At 36.4% G+C, this 14,000-nt stretch overlaps 2 protein-coding genes and 1 non-coding gene across 3 annotated transcripts; 1 reads left to right on the forward strand and 2 right to left on the reverse strand.

The window, feature by feature from the left end:
* Positions 1-796: 796 nt before the first annotated feature.
* Positions 797-870, reverse strand: TRNAT-AGU (transfer RNA threonine (anticodon AGU)). The gene has a single exon. It is a non-coding gene; the product is annotated as a tRNA-Thr (tRNA).
* A 3,066-nt stretch (positions 871-3,936) lies between these two features.
* Positions 3,937-7,820, forward strand: MOL1 (Leucine-rich repeat transmembrane protein kinase family protein). Its single transcript, XM_086600635.1, has 2 exons — positions 3,937-6,748; positions 7,358-7,820. The coding sequence occupies exons 1-2, from the start codon at positions 4,123-4,125 to the stop codon at positions 7,663-7,665; spliced, it is 2,934 nt and encodes a 977-aa protein (XP_086456761.1). The 5' UTR covers positions 3,937-4,122; the 3' UTR covers positions 7,666-7,820.
* Positions 7,821-8,125: 305 nt separating this feature from the next.
* Positions 8,126-11,613, reverse strand: ASP5 (aspartate aminotransferase 5). Its single transcript, XM_086600636.1, has 11 exons — positions 11,438-11,613; positions 11,294-11,361; positions 11,029-11,226; positions 10,904-10,942; positions 10,750-10,839; positions 10,534-10,642; positions 10,340-10,449; positions 9,948-10,091; positions 9,705-9,871; positions 9,321-9,585; positions 8,126-8,635 (listed from the first exon to the last, which is right to left on the reverse strand). The coding sequence occupies exons 3-11, from the start codon at positions 11,203-11,205 to the stop codon at positions 8,504-8,506; spliced, it is 1,233 nt and encodes a 410-aa protein (XP_086456762.1). The 5' UTR covers positions 11,206-11,226; positions 11,294-11,361; positions 11,438-11,613; the 3' UTR covers positions 8,126-8,503.
* Between the last annotated feature and the right edge of the window lie 2,387 nt (positions 11,614-14,000).

The following is a 14,000-nucleotide window of genomic DNA, read 5'->3' on the forward strand; positions in this document are numbered from 1 at the left end:
TACAAGAGTTCAAAACAGATACTATAGTTATAGTAGCGATAGAATTGTAGTACCAGGAAGTCGGAAACTGAGATGCTGGAAGAAACTAAATTGATCGAGAATCGCTTTCGTACATCACCTTTCTTATGTCTACTTTCTTTCGTACATCACCTTTCTTATGTCTACTTTCTTTCTATACATGCACACACTTCCTTGGGTAATGGGTAAGCGTGTGACAATCATGATACATGCAATGATCCGAGTACACGTCAAGTGCAGCGATCCATAACTAGAGCATATATACTCTCCTTGTTTGCCCACAGCTCTAAGCCTCTAACAGTACTTAGCCTCTAATGCATTTGTTGTTTGGCCCACAGCTCTAAGCCTCTAACAGTACTGATGGAAAATATCCAATGTATCAATCATCCTTGTGTTTTACGCCATTTTGAACCCAAGACTTGCAGATCCGTCGGGCAACTTTTTACTAGTTGCCTGCAGTAGAGGAATTGGTGTGACCACTAGCGCCTTTGCAGCAGAGTGCAGGCAGGCCATCTTGAAGAGCACAGAAGCTGCTTTTAGATATTTACGATATTTTTTATCTGATCTTTTTACATTCTCCATCCCATGGAAGTATAGGTGGCTGAAGTGCAAGATGTATCCATTACAATTAGTAATGCATGGAGCATAAACTTATTATCGAATTGAGACTTGAAAGTAATATTTCAATTCTTTCGAGCAAAAAACCGAGCATAAACTTATTATCGAATTGAGACTTGAAAGTAATATTTCAATTCTTTCGAGCTAAAAACCCATAGAATGCTTTCATTGAGAGTTGAACTCAAGACCTCCCGCTTACTAAACGGGTGCTCTAACCAACTGAGCTATGAAAGCAACTGTTAAACCTGTAAAATAAAACACATTTAAGAACACTATGAAGATCCGAATCATTTTCTTTCCTCACATCTCTAATTTTTTAGGGCTTGTTAGATAACTTCAAACTTTTTATAACAAACGTAGAAACTTTGATACACTACATTAGACTCTTCCAAATCCAACTTTAGCGAGTTGCTTTCAGGCACAGCTTACATGAAAAGATAGAACATAAACAATTGACACCCTGAAATATCGGCACAACGCACACACACACGATATCTTCGATTCAGTATTTGAAATTGGCAGCTATCGCAAAATTTCACGGCATTTTGCTCAATGATATCAAAATCAATGCAATGCCTTTTTGACCATACCGAGCAAGTCCAGTTCAAAATAGCCTCTCAAAAGAGCACCTACCTTCAGAAAAAGAAGTGTTCTCACGTCCAAAGTTCGTGCATGTGCCCTTTTCCTCTAAATTTACACTATTGTGAAGTCAGCAGATCGACAAAGCTCGTGTACTTTATTATACAGATCTGCATTTCGGCAGCTTATTTTGGACGAATGCAAATTGGAACTTAGACGTGGAATGCTATTAATCAATAGTTGCATCTAATTACTATTAATCAGGAATAAAAAAGGGATTAAAAAATGTACCAATGTCACCTTCAGACCACGTTTCAGCACTTATTTTCATGCAACTGGCCACAATAAAGGACTATCTTTCTTTAAAGGATGATTTGGATGTTTAAATTAAGGCAACTGATAATGAGAGATCAGTCTCTCCTTGAATTAGAGATTAGAGCGCACTTTAATTATAGCCATCTAAAAAGATAACTCAAATCAGGTGGATTTTACAACTAAAAGAAAAATCAAACTAGACAAACCCAAAAACAAGAGGAAAAAAACTTATATTCCCTCAAAAATTATCAAGTGTTCTCTTTTAGTGTGTTTTTTTTTTAACGATGGAAGTACTAATTCCTCCTTTATGTGTGATGGAAGTTATAGTTATATTATTGGTGACCGATTTAAATTTTGTTGGAGACGCTTTTATACAAAAGATACCAACGATGAAAACATACAATTTTAAATTTCTCTCGTTCTCTGGGTTTTAGTGCGTGACTAATCTGAATTTACAAAGAACACTATCAAGTATCAAGTTGGAAGAATTTAGGGTGTTACTCAAAGGAAGTTTATGCACCTACCCATGGTAATGAGTTTATTGGAAATTGTTGGCTGTGTTATCTTCTCAAGTAGGTTCTAACTGTCTATGGAATATTAAGCGACTGATTTGAACTTATACACTAATGATTGCAGTTACAAGGGATTAGGATCTTCTTCTTGGTTTGTTGGATAAACCTTGATTACTTCACGTTGAACTCCTTTGGCCTTTTTTTGCTCTTCCCCCTGGCTGATATCCATCTTTGCTTTGCTCCTAGTGTCAGATTGGTTATTGGCATGGATGGGGTGGGTTTGTGCCATGTAGTTGAGAGAGAGAGAAAGGTGCCCAGTTAAAATGCTTTGGTTGCATTATCCACGTAGAATCTTCTAGAGATAGAACCCATTTACTTTGGACGGTTGTAAAAAAGTGCGCTCTAAATGCAGGAGAGAATAATCTCTCCGACTCTTAAATTAATCAAATTTAAGATTTTTGGAAACATGATTCATGGACCGATGGACATACACTACATTCTCCACTGTCCTTTGAAAATTGAATACTTGAATCTTTTTCATAGCTATGTGCAGTGAAATTGAATTCAACAGCACTCACACTAGGCGTTTCAACAGCACTCACACTAGGCGTAAATTGGATGCACGAAAAGAATGGCGAAAGCATTATAGCTTAATTTTCGCCAGTCGTCCAAATCTCCCCCGTCCCCACACTTTGAAGTCGTTTTCTCAATAAAGTAATCACGGATATCAGGACTGAGGAGAACTTTTCCTGGAGAGCTAATGACAATTAGAGGCACCTGTGAAAGCCTGGAGTACTGAAAATACAACTTTAGTGTACTTCACAGTTCACACAACCGCAATGCGTGGACCGCAAACAGAACAATGGAAAATGATAAAATGACCTTTAGCTAAGCTGAATAAAGGAAACAAGAATATCAGCTTTAAGACATTCCTCAGCATCACATTTAGATAGATTCTTACAAGAAAAAAACCAAAGGCCCCAAGTGGATGTGGAGAAAGGAATGATTTTGTTCTTCATTTCACTTTCAAAATATCATCAAATGGTCGGAGCGGGTCATTCAATTCTCATTGTTTATGTGCGCACTTGGGTGTGGATCACTGTACCAGTGTACATAAATAGAGAGAGAGAGAAAAGAAAAGGACGAAAACTGTATCAAGATTATCTTTCACAATGCAGCACATCTCGCCGCAGCTATAACTATAATTACGAGAAAACATATTTTAATTTCTAAACTAAGTAGCTATTCTTTTTGCTAAATCTGCGTGGAAGTGTGAAACACATTTTTACAAAAAAAATAAATGCTTGGTAAGGACTAAGGACTAAACCTCATTTCTAACTTTGTATTGGCGGATTTTTTTTTATAAAACAAACACATGCTTCGAACTCTGGAGATGTCCATAATACCTGGGAGGTCCCAGTTGAAACTTGAAAGGTCCATGCAGCTTCATCCCAGAGCCAGCTAATTCCAATTCACGAGTAAACAAATAACCAATATCTGCTCTTCTGTTCCAAGTCTCAAGCAAAGAACCTGATTATCATAATAAATCTTTCATCTTCGTAGATGACCCTTACATAATTGTCTAGAAAGATGCAACATATAAGCTGGTCCAAAGGCTTGGCACGTGAGACACTTGCACAGTGCTATTTTACTCTATTACTGCCAGTAGTCAGTACTCAGCCCCAAGTACTATACCTGATAGTTGATACTTGATACCCAACAAAGACTTGAGGACCATTATATCAAAACTGATGAAAATAGTGGTATTCCCAAAGTTGTTCTCATTCAAAGCTGAAATTATTGGATTCGCTCAAAAAAGAGTAGAGTTTATTAAACTTTCTCCCTTAGTGGCTAGCATCATCCAATTAAACAACCAAACCACTGGCCCCATTTTGAATCAAAATGATTTCAATACCTCTCATTCATTCATTCACTACTTCCCACTCAAGCTTTCCTCAGTCCCCATGCATCTCTTAAAGTCTCACCAACAACAGTACACGCTCTCTCATGATCTCATTTAAGATCATGTAGATAGATACATTCTCTTCAACTGGGTTCCTACAGATACCCTTTTTTGAGGATGCTAGTTCTTATGGAGATGTTCAAGATCCTTGCCACCAATATTCTTGTTCTGATGATGTTTATTACAACTGTTTTTATTACAACTGTTTCAGCAGCAGATATTTTCTCAGAAGCACTCCTTGGCTTGAAGTCTGAAGTCATTGACAGTTCAAACAGTTTATATGACTGGGCTGCTGCTCTTCCTGGGCAGAGTCCTTCCAGCACAATATCAGCTTGTTCCTGGTCAGGTATCACCTGCACTAACAATTCAAGTATGATTATTGGTCTAGACCTTTCAAATAAAAATCTGTACGGCACTTTATCTGGCAAACACATTACGCTCTTGAAAGATCTAGTGAGCCTCAATCTCAGCCAGAACTCGTTCTCTGGGCAATTTCCAGCTGACATATTCCTTCTAACTAATCTGACAAGCTTAGATATCAGTAGAAATAACTTCTCAAGCCAATTTCCTTTTGGAATATCTGCCATCAGGAATCTGGTTGTGCTTGATGCGTTCAGCAACAGCTTCTCAGGTTCATTACCGGAAGACGTCGCAAAATTGGACTCTCTCAAGGTACTGAACTTAGCTGGGAGTTATTTTGAAGGCGCGATACCTCCCGCATATGGGTCTTTCAAGAAACTTGAGTTTCTTCATCTTGCTGGAAATTTACTTGGTGGGGCAATTCCTTCAGAACTTGGGAACCTGAATACATTGACTCACATGGAAATTGGCTACAACTTTTACCAAGAGTATATACCATGGCAATTGGGAGATATGAGTGAGCTTCAATATCTTGACATTGCTGGTGCAAATCTCTCTGGTCCAATTCCTGATCATTTCTGCAATCTTACCAAACTTCAGTCCTTGTTCCTGTTCAGAAACCAACTCACTGGAAGGATACCATGGTGTTTCGGCAATATTACATCTCTGGTGAGCTTAGATTTGTCTGATAACTACATTTCTGGTCCAATACCTGAAAGCTTTGCAAATTTAACAAACCTTCGACTACTCAGCCTTATGTACAATGAAATGAGTGGTTCGGTTCCTAATGTCATTGCTGACCTTCCAGTTATTGATACATTTCTTGTATGGAACAACTACTTCTCTGGACCACTGCCGCAGAAACTGGGAAAGAACTCGAAACTGAAATATGTAGATGTTTCTACCAATGGTTTCACCGGGAGTATTCCGCCAGATATTTGTGCAGGAGGTATGCTGATCAAGCTGATACTCTTCTCCAATAATTTCACAGGTGGCCTATCTCCAGCTCTCACCAACTGTTCTTCTCTTATTCGTCTGCGACTAGAAGACAATTCATTTTCTGGTGAAATCTCATTAAAATTCAGCCTTCTTCAAGATATTACATATGTGGACTTGTCTAGAAATAGATTTACAGAAGCGATTCCAGGAGATATTACACAAGCTTCAAAGCTTGAGTACGTTAATGTCTCCAATAATCAATATTTAGGAGGCGTGATTCCAAATGAAATATGGTCTATGCCTCGACTTCAGAATTTCTCGGCATCCTCCTGTGGCATATCTGGTAATCTGCCACCATTCACGTCCTGCAAATCTATTGAAGTTATTGAACTGGACATGAATAGTTTATCAGGAACTGTACCAGAAAGTGTTGCAAAATGCAAGGCTCTTGAAAGGATGAGCTTAGCAAGCAATAGTTTGACAGGACATATACCTACGGGGCTTGCAAGTATTCCAGCTCTCAGTGTCATAGACCTATCTTATAATGAATTTAAAGGTGAAATACCTGTGGAGTTTCGAAATTTGGCAAGCCTAGTTCTGCTGAATCTGTCGTTCAATGACGTGTCCGGTGCTGTTCCTTCTGGAAACATTTTTCAGTCGATGGGTGCAAATGCTTTTATTGGAAATTCAAAGCTATGTGGAGCACCATTGCAATCCTGTTCCAATCCCAGTGTAGCTGTGTTCAACTCGAGGAGGAAAAGCTCAGAGAAGATCACTTGGGCTCTGCTATTATGTGCTGGGCTGGTTTTGTTCATCTCGATGTCAGTGATGGGGATCTTCTATCTCCAAAAAGAAAGAAAGGGACGATGGAAAATGGTTACGTTCATTGGACTACCTCAATTCAAGCCAAATGATATTTTGAAGAGCTTTAGCTATACTAATTCTATAGAGCCGCCACTATTGTTATCAGCTTCAGTCTGCAAAGCTGTTCTGCCCACGGGAATAACAGTTTCAGTGAAGAAGATTGAATGGGATACTAAGAGAAGGATGGCGATGGAGGACTTTATAGCCCAGATAGGGAATGCCAGGCATAAGAACCTGATCAGGTTATTGGGGCTCTGCTGCAACAAGGACGTCGCCTACCTTCTTTATGACTACTTGCCTAACGGCAACCTCGATGATAAGATGAGAAAGAGAGGGGAATCTACAATTAGTACTTGGCCTGCTAAGTACAAAGTTGTGATTGGGGTTGCAAGGGGACTGTGCTACCTTCACCATGACTGTCATCCAGCAATTCCCCATGGTGATCTGAAGGCAAGTAATATAGTGTTTGATGATAACATGGAACCTCACTTGGCTGAATTCGGTTTGAAAACTTTGACACAAATAAACGGAGATTCACTCCCAGGAAGAACGTTCAGGACTAGTTCTGTAGCAGGTACAGGTATGCATATCCTCCTTTCCTTTTTACAGTTTATACATATATATTCGGTGTTTATTATTATGTAACCCCATTTAACAATCAAAGACCTTAGCTAGTATATCACCTGCTAAATTATTATCATTTGTTTAAATCTTGTAGTAGGCATCTTTCTCAGATGAAATTCTGAAACTTGACATTTCACAATAGAATTTCAATTGTATGCGACCAATCCCCAAGAAATTCCCAGGAACCTATTTAGCCAGCCAGTTTAGCTTTCCTTATTTCTCCATTCTTGATTCATTATCGATCTAGGCCTATGTTGTGTGTCACTCTCCGAGAATAACCTAACAATCTTTGCATGTTGCTGGCTAATTTCCTAAGAATGACAACAAAGCAAGTTTTTTCTTCTTCTTCTTCTTCCCTTTTGTTTTTTTATTTCTTTTGCCACTTTTATTCCTTTGAGAAAATTAATCTTCCAAAGAACAAAGAAGATACACCTTGTATCCCAAAACTAAACCAAAAGATAATTTTATTTGTACTTCCAACTAAATTTGGAAAAGGAATGTATCCATGCTTTTGAGATGTGGTTATTATTGTATTAACGTACACTATGAACATTATGTGCATCAGGTGAAATTGATGCAACCATCAAAGAGGACCTTTCCAGAGATATCTACAGCTTTGGAGAAGTGCTTCTAGAGGTTTTATCAAATGGCAGATTGACGAATGCAGGCAAAAGCATGCAGAACAAACCAAAAGAAATCATCTTAAAAGATATTTATGATGAAAATGAAGTCAGCTCAAGTGGGACACTTAAAGAGGAGATAAAGCTGGTCCTTGAAGTTGCTTTACTTTGCACCAGGTGCAGACCATCCGATAGACCTTCCATAAATGAAGCCCTGAAACTTCTATCAGGGTTAAAGCCACAAAAATACTAGTGAAGGGCCAAAACTGCATATCCTATCCTATGTAAATATAGTGAGAAACCATAAACTGACAGAGAACAACCATTTAGCTTCCGCTGTTTAGTACATTAGTTTTGTTATTCAAAGATCGCTACCATATATATTATAATTACTACCAGTTTGTGTAATCTTCTGGGACATCTGACTTCAAGGCAAGGTAGTATTGATATTAGATTTTTATTTGCAACTTGCGGGCCTGGTTCAATACTATGACACCCTACATGGTTCAATGACGAGGAATGAAGGAATGGATGGAAGTTACTAGGTAAAACCTTTTTAGAGGTAAATTTAGGAACTCATACTTTTTATGTTTTCCTTGATCACTTGATTCACTTCAGAGTTTAGGCCTCTGTAGTCCAAGAAGCGTGGCAACCAAATTTTCTGAAAGCATAGTTTAAAACCTCTAAATGACCAAAATGTGCAACAACGAAAACACTCGTAACATTCAGATTTATTCCAAGTTTAACAAGATAGAATTCTCAATGGCAAACTATGCAATACAAGAAACTGTCAATAGTAAATTGTAACCAGTAAAATTTGCTACTTACATCCCAGATCATAAAAGATGAACTGATGCGCACCCTCCAGGCAAGAAACTTCTGGTAATACCAAGGGGCATCATATTTTCAAGTAAAGAGGTCTGAATAATATATCAATGAACCAATATTACAACATAAATACAAATAAGCCACCCATGCCGCCTGATGGCAAACTATTGGACTCACCAAAATTCCAATGACAGGTTTCTAACAGACGAAATAACGAGAAATACTCCAGCAAGGTTTGAGAATAACCAAGCATCTAATCTCTCTTAACTGACATTGTGATAAGAATCAATGATGGCATCCGCAAGATATTCACATTTTGCCAAAGACAAACCAGCCAAAGAAATCCTTCCATCCTTTGTCATGTAGACATGCCATTTATTTGTCATATTGTCGCTCTGAATATACAAAACAAAATAAAAATAAGAAATCTGACAAAAATGGAGAACAATTTTGAACTTGAGAAGTAGAATTTGGAGCTGATAGAAAAGAAGAATGTATAAACATGGAAATCATAACAATAGTAATAGCAAATTATTAATTATTATTATTATTATTATTATTATTATTATTATTATTATTATTATTAACAACAACAAGAACAAGAACGCTATAGAAATATTACTATTTTGACCTTATCATCATTATTATTGTTATGAACAAAAAGTATAATTACCACTACAAATGTTATTAATTTTGGTTATTTTTTAATTTCTTATTTCTACTGTCATTATCATTACTACTATAGTACTATTTCTATTGTTATCATTTCTAATTTTCAATTATTACAGTTATAGTAATTACAATTACTATTATAATTATTTTCATTTTTTACACAATGCAGTTTATATTTTATTTTTGACTAACCCTACTACTCTTATAGAATTTTAGGGAAAAAACAGGCCGGTAAAATTCTAGAACAAAGGTAGGAAGTTGAAAGTCATTGTAGTTTAGTTGGCTAGGATACTCAGCTCTCACCCGAGAGACCCGGGTTTAAGTCCCGGCAATGATACAATTTTTTGTTATCGAAGAAAAGATTGTATGAAAACCTGGAAACTGAGAAGTAGTTGAAAGGGATTTTACCTGAGCTCTGTTTAGGCCTGTAAAGGAAAACATGCCTATCTGCTTAAGGATAAAAGACCAATCCTTTCCACTGGTATCCTTTGAGGAGAGGCTGTCAAACAGTTTTTGTCTCACTGTCTTTATCCTTCCAGCCATTAATTCCATCTCCTCTTTCCATTCATTGAAGAGAGTCGGGTCCCCAACAACATTGGCAACAATTCTTGCCCCGTGAATGGGAGGATTTGAATACATTGGTCGAGCAATTCTTTTCAGCTGGCTCTTCACCCTGCATATAAAGTACACTTATGAGCACATCTCCACATAATAAGTAGATTACTTGGAAGACTTGAAGAATGCTCACTTCCACATATTTCAAGTTTGAAAGGAAATACTAGACTACTGCACCTTGCTGCCACATCTGATGATGAACAGACAACGTTCATAGCTCCAACCCTTTCAGAATAAAGACCCAAGTTCTTGCTATACGACTGAGCAACCAGAACCTCCATACCACGGGTAACAAACAACCTCACAGATGAGGCATCTGCATCAAGGCTTCCACTAGCAAATCCCTGCATTGGAGTTTAAACCTTAGCAACACATTAGAAGTTTCAACAAATATTAAACTCAAAAGTCAAACAGCCTTACTTGGTATGCAACATCAAAGAATGGGATGTGGTTCTTTTCTTGAATGACATCAGCGATTTTCTCCCACTGTTCAGGTGTCGGGTCGATACCAGTGGGGTTGTGAGCACAGCCATGAAGCAAAATAAAAGATCCCTCTGGTGCTTCCTGAAATGTTGTGCATAATTTAGAAATTAAGGAGACCATAAACATGTACTAAGTTTAACATTCAAATGGGTTTGTGCTTGTGTATGGGCAGAGAGTGAGAGGAGTTGAGCTATGCTAAACAGTTCATATTTTAGCATGCTCCCTCCAAAAGCCGTTATGATAGCTATAATCGTTGGAATACTAATTAGAGCACTCAGGTTTAGCACAGCTGGTTAAACTACACAACCAAATGAGGGCAGTCATATCACCTTTATGTCTGATATCATTCCATTAAAATCTAGACCAACTGTCTTGGGATCATAATATCGATATTCAGACCACGGAACTCTTGAATCATTGAAAATGTTCTTGTGATTACCTGAAAAAAAGATATGCAGCTAAAAAATAATTAATAACTTTTAATGACAACCTAAAAGAAGCTCTTGTTAGTGATGATACACACCCCAAGTTGGAGATGATATCAAAACTTCGGAACCAGGGAAGTATCTTTCTATAAGTGCGGCAGCAAGACGAAGAGAACCAGTCCCTGAAAGACCTTGAACAGTAGCAACCTGAAAATAAGGAATCAAAATTATATATCAGAAATGATTGCGCCTCACTTATAGATGTACACAGACAGCTATGGGGTATAATTAATATAAAAGCAAATGGCCCATACTCTTCCTTGGTGGATGGCAGGATTATCAGCTCCTAATAGCAATTCAGCAGTAACTTTATTGAAGGCAGCCAAACCTTCAATTGGAAGATACTGCAAGATAAATGCAACTCATAAACTAAGTGAAATACAGAAATTGCAAACAGATTTGAAGTACCTCTTTGTTTTCTCCTCTTTCCAGCATAAGATTCTCCGCCTAAAGAGAAAAAAGAAGTCTTAATCTTAAACTTGAGTTTAGTAGAGCAAATGTTGTGTGCAATATAAGTAAGATTAAGTAGTAACCTTTTTAACAACATTTAGCACATAAGGCTGGAGCTCTTCTGTTCGGTAGGCACCAACTCCGAGATTGAGCTTCATATTATTTGTGTCTGCTCTAAACGCTTCAGAAACTCCAAGAATTGGATCTGGAGGGGCCATTGATACGTCCTCAAAGCGAGAAACATTTACCGATACGGTCATAGTTATCCTGCCGGAACAAGACTGCAACAAAGCCAACAACAATAACAGGTGCACCACAACACATCAATTCAAATTTAAAAATGTATACCTTCTTAACATTGACATTTCCTCTTTTGAAAACGCGTGTCTTACAACCTTCATCTTTGTCAAATTTACCTATTCAAATACAATAATAATAATTGAGTTTGGTTTCAAATGAACAAAAATGGAAACAAAAGGATCGTAGCATTACTGGTGAAGCAGATGAAGAGACAGAGTTGATTGATAAAGCCATCTGGAAATGATTTTTTTTTTTTTTTTTTAAGTGTAATGAAGAATTTGATCAGAGATAAATAAGGAACGGAGATTACGAAGGTTTTATCGTTGAGAAAATATTAAATGACAGGTGGCTTTTTGCACGCATGGCCCAACTAGAACTGACTCGTGGGCCGCGGATAGTATGTACTCGGGGTGCATCTTCGTAATCATTATTATGTATTTCAGTGGTCCAAGCCCAAGTAGGCTTTTTCTTGACTAATTTGGTGGAACTCCAAAACCCTCATTTTGAAATTTGAACTTGTTCTTTCTTGATATATATCTCTCTAATTTTCAACCCCAATTAAAGACATTTTATGTTCAATATATATCGTCTAGAGAGACAAGCTTACAATAGAGAGGGGTGGCAAAACAAGACCATCGAGGGTTTTTATTTTATTTTGCTTACAACCTCTAGATTTCTAATGTGAGCTTTATTCAAAAGACTAAACCTTACGCGTAAAGTGTCTTGATGTACAATTTGATTCTAAAGAATTTTGAGTAATTACATGTGTGATGCTTTTCTCCATAAACTTGTTTAAAAAATATATATATATATATTTACGTCCTCGAGCTCAAACAACTTACTCCGCTTATATATAATAAATAAATATTATAAAATAAAATGAGTGATAACACGTTTAATATTGTTCTTCAAAATATTCCAATATTCAATAAACTTCAAGCGTCCTTCAAGTATTTGTTGCTGATTTTAATTATGTATTGCACTTCGCATATTGGTGCTTTTGGAGTGCCAAAATTGGTGCTCATGGATAAACTAACTTGTAACAGTTTGTATTTCATAAAAAATCATGATATATATGCAACAATTTATTTATATATTGAATCACTTGATATTGGATTAGTTTTATCGTTAGGTTTTTGTGTGGATTTGATTTTAACACTTATATATTTTTTGCGATTTTTTTTATTGCGGTCATAATTCTTAATGATTGCATAATTCGTATAAAATATTTTGTTGTTTGGTTTTTTAAGGTTAAATTCATGTCATAGTAGATACAAAAATGGATAAAACTAATGCGATTTAGGTATTGCCAATTGTGATTTTGAACCTCCGGGTGATGCTGACTACGTTGGCTGGGAAGTTCTATCTAAGAGTGATGTTGCATCTTTAAGATTTTTAGTTGTTATTCCGACTTTGTACCGTAAAATAAAAGACCATCAGAATATCATTTCGTGTGGTGTATGTGCCAAATTGCAAAACACAAGTCTTCTCAAAGTCTTTTTAAAGTAGTATCCACTTTTTCTTCTAACCAATAACACTCGATATTTTACTTCTCCACGAAGTTTCAAACGAATAACACTCTTTTACTTCTCCACAAAGTTTCAAACGAATAACGAAAAGTTTAACAAGTTAAAATATATAGTATGTGAAACTGAGTAAGTAGTAGCTTAAGCTTTTGTGTACAAGAGCAGTGTTTTTGTGATTAGTGAATGTGAGAAATATGTGAAAAAATTTAGCTTTGTTTTGGTTTGGTTTTCAACAATGTTTATTTCGTTGAGCAGTGATTGGGATAGAGTGATCACTGTCTATGTAAATTTATTGTTATTTTTCTTCTTTAAGTTTGACACCTTTTATACGGGCCTAAGTTGCTGGTATAGCAAGTACAACTAAACCTAGACCTAATTTATATAGCATTTACTGTACACAACATTTTTAAAGTTCAAATTTGGTACCACAAAGAAAAATATTCATCAATCTTTGTTGTAAACTATTTATACTCTACATTAATTATAGGAAACATTTTTTGTATTCAAAATAATAATAGTTTAAATGGAAATACGCCCCTTTTTCTATATATATAGAAATTAACAATTCAGGGGATTTGAGGATATGCTACTTCAGTTGTCAAGTAAAGTTATATACATCACATTTTATAACTAGCCACCTAATAAATTACGTGTTAATACTTAATAGATCTTGATTGGTTTTCGTATTTTTACTTTTAATTTCAAAGAGATTTTTGGTCTATCAATTGGTGCAAGAACAATGCACATTTCTAATGAGACCTAACAATATCTAGTATCTCAGGCAATAGCGAGCGGCCCTATAAGCCGAGGGCCTTAACAAGCTTAGAGATAGTATTATACAACAATATAAGTAGATTATTACACATTCCCAAACCATGTTTTTTTTATGGGAGAAAATTGAAGCATCTCTCACACAGAAACAAGCCTAACATGAGATTCATTTTGTCCATAAAAAAAAAAAAAAAAAAAGGAAAGAAGTGAATTTAACCCGTTAGGGAAAGTTGAAACTCTATTTACGTAGTTAATAAACTCGAAATAATACTAGACATGAATCTCTTACTAGACACCAAAAATTGGACGTTATGATACATTGGATGTATTTTAATAAAACACCATCAGCCACCATAGGATCCAATCTCTTAGTATTTGGTATAAGTGAGGTAAGAGGTATGGAGAACGTGTGTATTACCACGTAAGCAAGTCTCCAACTCTCTCACTATAAAATCTAC

The sequence above is a fragment of the Coptis chinensis genome, chromosome 3 (genome assembly GCF_015680905.1).
Source record: "Coptis chinensis isolate HL-2020 chromosome 3, ASM1568090v1, whole genome shotgun sequence".
Classification (NCBI taxonomy): domain Eukaryota; kingdom Viridiplantae; phylum Streptophyta; class Magnoliopsida; order Ranunculales; family Ranunculaceae; genus Coptis; species Coptis chinensis.

Bases quoted from the DNA above. Each gene is read 5' to 3' on its own strand.
- MOL1 (XM_086600635.1), top strand. From the start codon at position 4,123: ATGCTAGTTCTTATGGAGATGTTCAAGATCCTTGCCACCAATATTCTT. The intron at 6,749-7,357 runs GTATGCATATCC...TATGTGCATCAG, and splicing joins TAGTTCTGTAGCAGGTACAG to GTGAAATTGATGCAACCATC.
- ASP5 (XM_086600636.1), bottom strand. From the start codon at position 11,205: ATGACCGTATCGGTAAATGTTTCTCGCTTTGAGGACGTATCAATGGCC. The intron at 10,840-10,903 runs GTACTTCAAATC...TTTATCTTGCAG, and splicing joins AAAGAGGAGAAAACAAAGAG to TATCTTCCAATTGAAGGTTT. The intron at 9,586-9,704 runs GTGCAGTAGTCT...CTTTATATGCAG, and splicing joins TCATCAGATGTGGCAGCAAG to GGTGAAGAGCCAGCTGAAAA.